The following is a 12,639-nucleotide window of genomic DNA, read 5'->3' as shown; positions in this document are numbered from 1 at the left end:
CCAAACTGGAGAAGCAAAAGAAAAAAGAGAAGATGCCATACCGAGACAAACTTATCAAGGATGCCAGGGACTGTTATTTTGCTAAATTGAATAAGACACAGTGAATAATGCGCTAAAATAATATGTTAGTATGCTTAGAATGTTGGTGCAATAACCTCAGGTGGTACTATGTTGGCAGAAACTTCACATTTTATTGCATAAATATCATGTTGTCAAATCTGCTCCACACAATTAATGTTCCTATTAAAGGGCAGCACATTGATTTAATGTTCCCTCCCTCACTTCATCATATAATGTGCAGTTTTTTGTTGGCATTTCCAATTCCATCCTGAGCCAGAACATCAGGCAAATGGATCATCGTGCCTGCTTATATTTGCCAGCTGCTTATTTTCGGTAGTTTTAGCAATTTGTAGACGCCTGTCTTTTTACTTTTCATGTTGTTTTAACCACACCAGGGATAGAATCCAAGTCTTTTTCCTTCTTAAAAGATCCAATATGGCTAATCAAGTTGTAACTTTTAATATTAAAGGGAATATGAAGGTGTATAAATGAGTTTTGAATAAGCCTGGCTTAGGAGAAGAGTAGCTGTGTGACTGGTAAACAAAGAGCGTGCCACTCTAGGTATACATGAATCAGAGTGAAATCATCTTGTTTTATGTGACTCATAGAGCTTAGTGTTATGTAATGGTGAGCAATGTGACGCAAAAATTACACACAAACTCCGAACTACCGTCTGTCAGTCCCTCCCTCTTTTTGCTCTCTTATTCCATACTCCCTCCCACTCTCCCTCCAACCCTTCCTTTGCTCATTCCTCTTTTTGTACGCTAGGCTAGAGTGACAATCTCTGCCTGCATCTGAAGGCATAATTGTGTTTGTATGGCAACCACTGAAGGAAGGGCTAAACAGTCCTTGCTTTTCTGCCTTGTTCTCCAGACCCCGATGGCCAGCTAGAGACACCTTTTTATAGTGCTGCTGCACCTCATCCTGCACAGCTCAGACAGGCAGTAAATTCAACAGCCATTTCTTTTTCTTGTTGCATTTGTTTGTAGGACCATGGGGATACTGAAAGCTCATTTAGTAGATACCACATCTTTTTACCATCACTGCTCTTTCATTGCACCTATTCTATCATCTGTTTAGTGTAATATTCCAAGGCTCTATAGGCTTGTTTATAGAGTTCAGTCCATTTTTCTATAGGTATAAGAGGCCTAGGAGACCCTGACAGCATCATTACGGTGTCAAAAGATATTCTCAGTTTATGGTGACATTAAGGAATGTATTTGAATCGTACCAACGTGACTGATTGGTGTCACAGCCCTACAGAGAATTGCAATGCGGTGACGATGGCCTTTGAGAAAGAGGCCTCCCACCAAAAGCTATTTATTCATCCCTTTTTACTCTTCTCATGCTGTCTGCATTCCTTAATTGAAATCAGGGTGGAGTTGGGTACACAGCATAGGTTTGGCTTTTTGTCAGATGTTCATATTAAAGATAGCCATTGCTTATACTATTCCTCCCTGCATTATTTCTAACTGATCAGCTCAACAAATAGCTCCTGTAATATCTACATATGATGTTGATTGTTTTTTAGCGCCACTAACAAAGCTCTGCTAATTCGAAAAAGAATACTTTTCATTTGCTGTAAATTCATCACAATATAATTCTCCCATTATTTATTCATTTAAAGGCTTTTAATTTGAAGCAGGAAAAGTTGGGTTCGGTGGTAGCTTAACATAATTGATAGGCTGCCATTCTGAAGGTTTCCAGAAAGCCGGCCAATCAGAACAAAGTGGATTAATTGGGACAGAGGCTTCAAAGAGACAAGAGCTAAAACTGCCTGTTAGAGAAAGAGGCTGAACTGAGAGGCTGCATAAATGGTCAATGTAAGATAAATAAAAAGTGTTTTGACCTGTGAATCATGTAAAGCTGCTTTAGTGGGAGTCCCAGAAAAAAATATATAGAGCTGGAAATGAGCATAATGTGTCCCCTTTAATAGACAATATGTTGATTGATGATATCTTTATAGTAGCCATAAAATAATGGCATAGCCAAGAGTTTTACTGCTTTCTTTACACGCTTAACTGCTTGTTTCTTGCCAACACAGTTAATCTCATTGGCTGTAGGTTGGGAGGCTGCTGAGCTGTAGGTAGAGCACAGTTCAGAATATTGATTTTTGTCATTATGATATGTATACATGTGCGTATAATGTAAAAAAATATACTACATACAACAGGAGAGAAAAGAAGAGCAAATGTCTCGCTAGTTATAGAATATGTAGCAATTAACAGACCCAGCCCTCATAAGTAATCATTTCCTCCCTCTGTCTGTGGCACAGTTCTGCAGACGGACATAGAGCCAGTGAGGACCGTACTGACATTGAGTGATGGGTCTGTACCCAGGGCAGCTGTGCTGGTGTACTGAGCCCCGCTGGGCCTGGAGAGGTCCTGCTGATGCACACATCATTAATGCTGAAAGAGATGAATGTGGGTGTGTGTGGTGTTGCACAAGCCCACAGTGCAGGGGAGGAAACTAGTATTTGTGTCATCTTTCCACATATGTACACCCAAAAAAAAAGGGAAGAACGTCATTTTGTTTGCTTTTCACCAACATTTTCTCACCATATGGTCAGCTCTCTTCTTGGCGTGGTGTGACAGTTAAATGTGCCCCCCCCCCCCCCCCCCCCCCCCAACAGCCCACTCATATTCCACTTCTCATCATCATCTCCAAAAGTAGGGCAGCCTACACTCTGAACATAAGGCTTCTCTGCATGGTTTTTAACCCAATCGCTCACATGTACAAACGCAGAGCACCAGGTACAGGATAGAGCTCACAGGATTCTCCACATTTTCACGTTTTCAGTAAACCAATGAAACCAAAACTAAAGATTTGATGGTGTTATATTTCATTTTTAAACATCAGTGCGTCATTGTAAAATTATGTTGATGTCCATACTTAGATATCCCATTGGAATATGGGCCCCCAAAGTCTTGTCTTTAAATTCAGTAACCACTGATTGTATATGAATTAAAGGGTTATGATACAATGTACGTGCTACTCTATTTGGAAAACGATTCAGTGTTTCCATAATAGCCTTTTTTTTTCTTTTTTTGCACGACAATGCAATCCATCCAGGGGCTGCCACCAGCGTGGCAGCTGCGTGCTCCGACACACACATTTACAGCAACCTTTCACTCTGCTCATTGCTCAGTGCTTGTGTTTGAGCCATGGCAACATGTTTTGACAAAGGGACTAAATGTGTTTGCTTTGTAACCTGAAAAGATACTTGTTAAATGCCTTGTCAACACCACAAATGACCTGTGTGGTCCAATTTCAAAAATGTTTTTCCTGTGAACCATAGGCAGTCGGTACAGGTTTGTTGATTGTTTTCTCCCTTTTAAAACTTTTTGTCCTTTACTTTTCAACAGAGAAAGCTGCAGCAGCAAATGAGGAGGAGGTACAGAAGGCTGATGTCTCATCTACAGGCCAAAGTGTGATTGACAAAGATGCCTTGGGACCAATGATGCTGGAGGTGGGTGGAGAGCCTCCTCTTGAATGCGATGCCTATTCAGAGTGCCATAGCTGGGAAGAAAATACCACACTCTGAACACTCAAACTGAAGCACTCCACACTGAACACTTACACTAACACTCGTATAGGACATACTCCACTCTTTAAGTCATGATTGGTATATAATGAAGAGTGCTATCCACAGAGAACAATCACAAATGGGCAAGTAGTGGTTGTGTATAAGTGTAGTTGTGCGGAGTAAAAGCTGCCAGCATCTTGTATCTGCCCCAGATTGGCTGTAAATCACCAAGCAGAGCAATGGCCTCGTTGTCCCGCAGAGGGCCACTGAAGTGCTTACGTATAATGGGAAAGAAAGCAACAGCCTGGTGAATGAATCACTCCATTGAGCCTGTCCTCACACCCCCCTCCCTTTCTCTCTTTTACTTGTTCAATTCACTTTTCTCTCTCCCTCCCGTCTTCTCTTCATTCGCCTCTAGATCTGTCCTGTCATGGAATATTTATAGCTCTCCTGGTCCAGCGTCACTGAATCGACATACTAACTTGCGGCTAAATATAGCCCAGTGCTGCCTGCATGCTTTCCCATCTGTCAGCAGCCCCAAAACACAGAGATCAGCCATTCACACCCGCTGTGCTCTAGCCATGTCCCCATCCGCCAGCCCGGGCTCATTAGAGGATGCTCTGAGAAGAATGGCTGTGGGCAGGAAATGCACCCACGCACCCCGTGACCCTCCTCCAAGGCTCTCCGCTGCCCACTCGAATGCAAGCACAGAGACCGAGAGTGCTGTTGTTTTAACCCTCTGGGAGCAAGTCCTGTTCTGTCACATGACTGTTAGTTTGCATTCCTGGTAGACTGCTCCGTATGGTCGCTGTAGTGGAGTATAATACCATCGTTAATCATTCAGGCATGTGAGAGTAGGCAGAGTGTCTTTTAAGAAGTGTTCAGTATTCGTGCTAATGCAATATCGGACTTCAACAAAGGTACACTTTTTCAACATCATTTTCAAATTTGTTGTTGTTTCTTTTAGTAAAATGGGCTCAGTTCTCAAATGTTAAATATTGTCTAAACAAATGCACCACATAAGAGCTTGGCCTAAAAATTGCTAAAAACTGGCTAAATTAATATTTAAATCAGTGAATATCTGATTAAAGAGTAATGATCAGATCTGACAATCTGACCATATTTCAGGTTGTAATAGGGCCAGGTCGCCAGAACTTCACAATTCTTCATATTCATAGGGTTACAGACACATCATTTATTCTACTTATTACTTTTATATTGTGTGTCAGTTTTAGGTCTTTTATTTGATTTTTATGGTGAAGCATTTTGTGACGTTGTTAGCTGTATGCTCAAAGGTTCTAATCAGACCAATAGCAGTCCTCCAAAAGAGTGCAACAAGTTCCAAGCGAGTTTTCATTGTAAGACCTGAGAGCTGGTGCTTTTACTAAGGAGGGACTGGGAGAACTCCTAAGTCAAGCTAAGCTAAACTAAGAGGATACGCTATGTTGACCCTGTTGTTATGGGTCACATCATGAATGAACTTTATCACTATGTCCAGTTTGTCTACAGTGATTGGTTGACAGATGTACCACTGTCAGTGTCATTGAAATGTATGTGAAATAAAACAAGCTAATGTACAGGAGCAGAAGATATAAATAAAAATAAATTGAAGTAAGTTAAATATTATTTTATTTTATTTTATTCAATAAAAATGAATAATAATTCAATAATTGAATTGAATTAAATAAAAAGAAAACAAAATATAATTACGGTACATAAAATTGAATTAAATAAAATTTCAGTTGCATTTTATATAGTACAATCAAATGAAATTAAGTAAATTAAGTTTCATAAAATATGATTTAACAAAGGTCTTTAAAACAGTAATAAAAATATAAATAGATAGCTAGATTGATGGATGGATTTCAATATTTTGTACGTTTTATAAACTGTCAGATATAAAGTAAAATGTTCCATCTACATGAAGATCGTAAATTTTGCAGTTGACTGCTCAAATCTGTTTAATGAGGTCATCTTACTGCTTTATTCGTTTATTGCGGTTGATGATTGATTAAAGTACACTTGTTAATATTTATACAAACTGGGTCTGATTCTGATAAAGGGCTTGGAAATGTATCAAGTCGTTATCAGCAAACGGTGTTGTGCAAATCATTGTGCCCTGTGGTATCACATCCTTATTAACTTGACTACCATCTAAACGTGCCTTTTATAATTTAGTAATTGTTTCCAAACAATGATGCAACAAGGCTTGTTACCTTCAGTAGCTGACTGATTGGTAGCATGTCTTACTGACTAGTGAGGAATCCTTTGGACTTCCTCTAAATTCTCTCAGACTTTGGAGCTACTCTTAGTGCTAAAATGTTATGTGAGTTATTCGCATAAAGCTTTAGGAATCCCAAAGTTAGGGCTGACACACCCCTTATTGTAGGAGCTTCTCCTAACTCGGCCAATCAGGAGCTACTTTTAGCTCCAGGATGTTCAGTGAATACAGTCCCACATCTTGAAAGGTGCTGTTTAAATAAACATACTTTCCGTTTGGTACCAAAATAGTATGTAGGTTCCATATGCAGCCTTCAAGAGACCTGTTTGAAATGTTTATAGGAAGACAGTGATGTCACACTGAAAGTATGCAAGAATTTATGCGAAGAGATATTTCTGTTAAATTCAGCCTCAGTCAGCCTGTAGTCTGTTTCATGTAATACACAGCACGTAGCCAAGTCTGTCAATGAGTATGTTCACATGCATTATACTGTCCCCATTAAATGTCTTATTCTGATGTGATATGGATCCAGGTTACTAATTATCTTTGGAGTGTCTTTGAATCCTCAACAAATGAGCATCTGTATGTGATGTCTATCATTTGTGAAAGTCCCTGTCACATTGTATGATCCAATAATTAATTCTATTGACATAGAGCTTACATAGCTTGACTTAGCCTACAGTAGATTTGTCAGCTGAAAAGTTCCACAATAAGAAAATATCAGCTGCATCAGTGCTTTCTATAACAGTTAGTATAGTTTCCTAAAGTAGTTTGTGTTGCATTTCACAAAGGATGTCATGCTAACAAAGGTATGAGTAGGACAGACCTTCATATATATAGTTTGGGTGTCTGAAATAGATTACAAAAGGTTTCTTGCTTCTCTTTGGCTTCCTTCCAGTTGGTAGCACAAAGGTGACCATCTAGCTCAACTATTTTTATCTTAAAACTATGGACTATAGATGACAGTTGGAAGTTAAGCATTTTAGAGTTATCTCTTCAGACAGTAGAGTAGGTGTAAATTGGAAAAGAACATATTTGTTTTGAGTACATGCATGTGTAATCGTTAATCGTCTGCACAGTGTATATCTAATCAGTGCTTTTGTAAATTAAGGTATTGGCTAACAGAATTATGTAAGAGTGTCTGGAAGAAGGCAAGAGTTTGGCAGAAGAGCATGTTTGCTCTGTTTCTGTTTGCCCTACTTGTCCAGTACATGGCCTTTCTTCACACAGAGTGAACTTACACAACCATGTTGCATTTTGGAACAGCTCCGCTTCATGCAGTGATAGATGAGATCTCCTTAAGTCTATTTTCAGCTCGTGTTGTGTTAATACAGGCAAGTCAAAACTTCCATCCCAATGCAACTATGTATTACCAGGGATGTATACACTTGAGAGACACCATAAAATGTATCCAAATGTATTAGTTTCATAGACAGTTTATAGATTAAAACTGTATAGATACCTATAGGATCACACGAGTTGTCATAAAAACATCAAGTAAACCTGAGGTGAAAGGAGTGTGTGTGTAGTGTGTAGTGTGAAGGTAATTATTACTACAGCTGAGGCTAGAAGCAGACACCTTGCCAGGAGTCTCTTGTCTCTTATCTTAACACCCGATTTTACAGCTTTACAACCATCAGAATTCCCTTTCAAGGGCTGTGGGTGATTTGATGGCCTAATTGACACCATCTTGTGTGTAATGGCTGACCTAGGGCTGTATTCTTTCAATTAAGTGCTCCTCCTCCTTCACATCCAGTTTCTGCAGGCACATGCTTTTATCCTGCTCTCTACCAGCCATACTGATGTTGAGCATCTGCTGGAGTGATGGATGTACCCAGCACACAGAGTGCTAATTGCCTCTATTTAGACACAATGTAGATGTGTACTGCATATAATACACAACGTGATAGGACCTGCTGAAATTTCAGTACAGTTTGTGCATGTTTGCTGATACACAGTAGCCCACAGCAGACACAAGTAGCACAATACTAAAGATAATGAACTAACAACAAGGAAACCAGGGAATTACTAGCTGATTTTTGTCCTATATTTTTTCTCATTTACGACTATTAGCTACAGACTACCAGGTATACACATGCAATAGTAGTCTGCAGCCTTTCTCTGCATCTAAAATTGAATGTTGGCTACTTACGTGTGGCAGTATGTGTGAGGGATTCACACTAGAACAAAGCAAACCCAATAATCTATGGGTAAACAACTATTTCAGGGTTGGACTAGGCTTTTAATAACCGACTCAGTTTGTTGTAGTTGCTGGGGTTAGGGTTTAGGAGCCAGTGTAGAGGAAAAAACACATAGTTAAACATATCTTTATTTACATACTTATGCTTCCAGAGATTCAGAGAAGACTTTTCTTCATCTGTGTGAAAATATCAATTTTGTACTGTTGGGTACTCCTTATTTATGTCTTTCTCTCTCTCTCTCCCCTCCAGGCCCTGGATGGCTTCTTCTTCGTGGTAAACATGGAGGGCAACATCGTGTTCGTGTCAGAGAACGTGACCCAGTACCTGCATTACAACCAGGAGGAGCTGATGAACACGAGCGTCTACAGCGTACTGCATGTCGGGGATCACGCTGAGTTCATTAAGAACCTGCTGCCCAAATCCCTCGGTTAGCCTCAAGCTTATTATCCCTGCCAGAATTTCAAATTGCTCTCTGGGTTTTTGTACCTGTCATTTTCTGTCTCACTGTGTCACTTGTGTTCTGCATTGCTCCCCATATCCCCCCCCCCCCCCCCCCAACTCCACAAGTATGTCCTTTGTGTTGCATCACTCCCACTGCGCATAACTGAGCAGGCGCTAGTTTACACCCTTGCAATAAGTGCTGCCTCTGTCTCTTAACTGCCTCACCTGTTTTCCTCTCCCTGTTCAGTCAGGTATGTTGTAGGTTGCTGCTCGATAGTGGTGTCAGTTTGATTAAAACGCTAAAATATTTTCCTTTCTGCTATGGGTAGGATGTGGAAAAGCTAGCTAATGCAAATTGTTACTTAAGCTTTACATATAAGGTTGCATAGAATCTATAGGTTCTTCATTTTCTCTCTTTGGCTGATGCTCCGCCTAGACATTCCCTCTCTCTTTTCTCTTCTACCTTCCTCCCTTTTTCTGCTAATTAACTTCCTTTTTTCGGCTTCTCTCCCTTCAGCAACGTCACTCCCTTCCTATATTCTCATTTCATGCCCTTCCTTCCCCTTCTCTTCACTTATGCGTGTTCTGCTCTCTCTCCACACACTCTCACCAAGTTCCCATTTTCATGTTTTCTCTTTCCCATTTCGTAGCCCCCCTGAAAATCATTGTCTTTATTGTAGCCTTGCTCATCTTATTAAATCAGGCTATTTTTTTTTTCTTTCTCTCCTCCAATTGTGGCCCCTCCACCCCCAACCACAGCCACTTTTCTTTAGCTTCTCTCATATCCACCTCTATTTGATATCAACCTCTCCATCTCCTCAGTGCAAGAGGTGGTTGTAATGTATGTCAGTGAGCCCCATCAGGAGCTCTTTCTAAGTCCTCCCTTCCCTCTCCTCTTCTCTCCTGGTGCTTCGGATTGAGGTCTGAGTGCCCAGCCATCTGGGTGGGAGAGCAGCACAGAGCTGCGTACCCTGGAAACGATCAGTGGGCTGTGTCCCAGATACTGGGAGATTATCAATGCACTGAATGAAGATCACAAACCAGATGGAGTGTGATGGGAGTTTGCTAGAGTTAAAGGAGTTGTGTGTGTGCGCGTGTGTGTGTGTGCATGTGTGTGTGACTGTACATGTCTCCATTTCTTCTTTCTTTCTTTCTTTCTTTTTTTGTGTGTGTGTATGTGTGTGCGTCCTTCCGCTTGCACTTGTGTGCCCATGCGTCTTTACTCGCGCCTGCGCAAGTGTTGGAGAGAAGAAGAAAGATTGGCAATGATGTTTTAGAGGACATGCATATGGAGGCCTGGCTGTGATGCATGGCTGTGGATAGATGGCACAAGGTTCCAACTGCTCATTATGACTGATCTCTACCCAGCGACTGCTCTCTCCTTTTTACACTTTTTCCGCCTTCATTCTCTCTGTCTTGCTCTCATTATGTCTCTCACTTGCAGCGTGGTAGCCTCTCTTGGCTCGCTCCTTGCCAATTTTCCCTGTTTTGTCTTTCAGTTTTTGTTGCAGTCAAATTTGTCAAATAAAATCCACGAAAGGCTGCATTATAAATCTCCCTTGTACCCCCCCCCACCCCACCCCCGCCCCTCCCTCCTCCAATAGTGAATGGTGTGCCGTGGTCCAGCGAGGGTCCGAGGAGGAACAGTCACACATTCAACTGCCGTATGCTGGTCAATCCCCACAGCGAGAGCCAGGACGAGCCACACGAGCACGAGCCTCAGCAGCAGAAATACGAGACCATGCAGTGCTTTGCTGTTTCGGAGCCCAAGTCCATCAAGGAGGAAGGAGACGGTAAGGAAGGGGAAGTGGAGGAGGACGAGGAGGAGGGGAGATGGTGTGGGTAAAGAAAGTAGATGGAGAAGTGGAGAGTGGTGCTCATAGTGATCCAGCCTCAATCCGTGGTATATTTATGTTTGTTTACAATTTAAGCTAATATAAATACTCTCTAAATTAAGGACATTCATTTGCAAATGCTCAGATTTTAATGTAAGCTCAAAGTCAAAAAGGCAAATTATTACGCCTGAAGAAATGCTGCTTTAGACAGGATTGCCTTTAAAATGATCTTTGAACACTATTGTGTACTTTAAAAAGACATATTGACACTGGGAAGAAATCAAAAGCGGACCGAGATTGACAACAAATTCCTTAGCGTCTCTATTTTATGTAACAGCATGCTAATTGCAGCAGTGAAATTTCATAGTCCTCTTAAACATTGAAGAGAAGACAGCTGCGTTGCTTGGTCATGCAGTAGCCCAGGAACTTTATTTGGTCCTTAAAACAGAGTTGAAAGGCTCGCTCAGATCCAAGAAACATCAGACTGCTGCAGAATGGAAAATGGTGTTAAATATTAATCCAAGTTGCAGCCATTTACATTTAGATTTATTATGAATAGATCACTGAGATTTAGCTTTACAACGTGCTGTGTACGGGAATAGGGGGCGTAAGGCACCAATCAGGAGCCCTGCCGCTGCCGCTCAACTTACATCCATGAAAAGTTAAGCGGCACAAGGGAGGCGAGAGGCTGGGCTGCTGTCATTAAAGCCCATCTATAATTGATGTACATTCCTCACAAACGTGGGCCTGTGACTCCAAGGAAATATGTCTGTTTTAATCATGGGCATTGCATCATAGAACTAATCAACCAACAGAATATCAACTCTTTCGACATGTATTTGATGTTATTGAAGCTGAGAAAGAAAGAAGCTGCGTTTGTGGCCTTTAAAGGGGGATGAAGAAAATTGCATGTTTTTCCTGCTTTCCTTTTAGCGTTCAGTCATAGAGAGGTCACTGAGCTCTTTCATGGCTGCAAACAGGAACTTAAAACCCCATAGTTTGAGTGAATGACTGTCCTTAATTCCAAAATTTTCTAGATTCACATAATGGTCCCAAAAAAACTGCAATATTATACATCCCAACTACCTTAATCATATTTGCTGAATGATTTTCATAAGCAGCCATAATTTCCTACTGCCAAACTATAACTCAGTAGTTAATTAAAACAATAAGTGAAAATGCAAATGTTTCACTCCAAGTCGTGTCTCAACCTGTCTTTTCCCCTCTCTGGCTGGCTTTGTGCACCAGGTGCTTGCCAGCCATACTTTGGCGAATAGACCAACTAGGACTCAGGCCAGAGGAGGGGGTGGGTGGGTGTGGGTGTGTGTGTATGTGTGTGTCTGTGTGTCTGTGTGTGTCTGTGTGTCCGTGTGTGTGTGTCCAGCTAGAGACAAAGGAAGGAATGAGAGAGAAAATTGAGAGAGATTCACAGATCTAAGGGCTGGACCACCCAAGAGGTTCTGTTTACAAGTCAAAATGAGGAATGTGTGTGTGTGTTAGGCCTGGCATGCTTTTCTTTGCTAGAAACATGTGAGGGATTGTGGGTATTACTGGCACAGGAAAGTTGGATGGCAGAGTTTTTGGGGTCACCCCAGACCTGGACTTGATGGTGTCAGCTGTGTGTGTGCTTTGGAGACAACTGTCATGATTAAGTGATGGCCATCTTTAATGTTGGGCCAGGGGAGATGTCATCAGTGTGAGATGGCACTGTAGGTGAGACCAGCCGGAGAAACACACACTTAAGTGCACCAGCATGAACTCACACTCAGAAGCACACACACACCTTCAAAGGTCACACTTCATCATTTCCCTTGCCAGCGATTGCTGCTCCTCCTCATGAAAGGAGCGGAGCCCTGATCCCCATGCTCATTAATAACTGTATTAATTATGCTGCCTGGGAATAACATGCATTTCATTTTCTTTCCCTCCCTCTGTCTCTATCATTTACACCCCCATCCTCCCCTTTTCTCCTGCCCCATCCCCCTTCATCTCTTCTGTCTCTGCCCTGTCCTCTTTGTTACATACTCTGTTCCCTCCTGTCCTCTCCTCTGTTTCTCTCTTCTTCCTTTTGTTTCTCTCTCTCTCTCATTTAGACTTTCAGTCGTGCCTGATCTGTGTGGCTCGCAGGGTGCCCATGAAGGAAAGACCCATGCTTCCTACGCACGAGAGCTTCACCACACGCCAAGATCTACAAGGTACACTCACCAGTCACACAGGCCAGAGTTTAAAACTAATATCACATAGCCAATCTACAGAAATTTGGAAAGTTTTTCTCAATACAGGCTAAACCAAGTTATCTCAGAAAAATACTGTCCAGTAAAGGGTCATTTACACCACTTCAGGCTATGACTTCCC

At 41.6% G+C, this 12,639-nt stretch overlaps 1 protein-coding gene across 1 annotated transcript in view; it reads left to right on the top strand.

Annotated features, from left to right (window-relative positions):
* Positions 1–12,639, top strand: part of ncoa2 (nuclear receptor coactivator 2) — a 61,995-nt gene that overhangs the window by 28,364 nt on the left and 20,992 nt on the right. Inside the window, exons 4-7 of the mRNA XM_053342737.1 lie at positions 3,426–3,529; positions 8,258–8,435; positions 10,054–10,242; positions 12,378–12,479. Of these exons, the coding sequence (XP_053198712.1) occupies positions 3,426–3,529; positions 8,258–8,435; positions 10,054–10,242; positions 12,378–12,479 (573 nt within the window). The remainder of the gene's footprint in view (positions 1–3,425; positions 3,530–8,257; positions 8,436–10,053; positions 10,243–12,377; positions 12,480–12,639) is intronic.

This window comes from Scomber japonicus, chromosome 21 (assembly GCF_027409825.1).
Source record: "Scomber japonicus isolate fScoJap1 chromosome 21, fScoJap1.pri, whole genome shotgun sequence".
NCBI classification, from domain to species: Eukaryota; Metazoa; Chordata; class Actinopteri; order Scombriformes; family Scombridae; genus Scomber; species Scomber japonicus.
The sequence above is the reverse complement of the archived record's forward strand: the minus strand, read 5'-3'. Positions and strand labels throughout refer to the sequence as shown.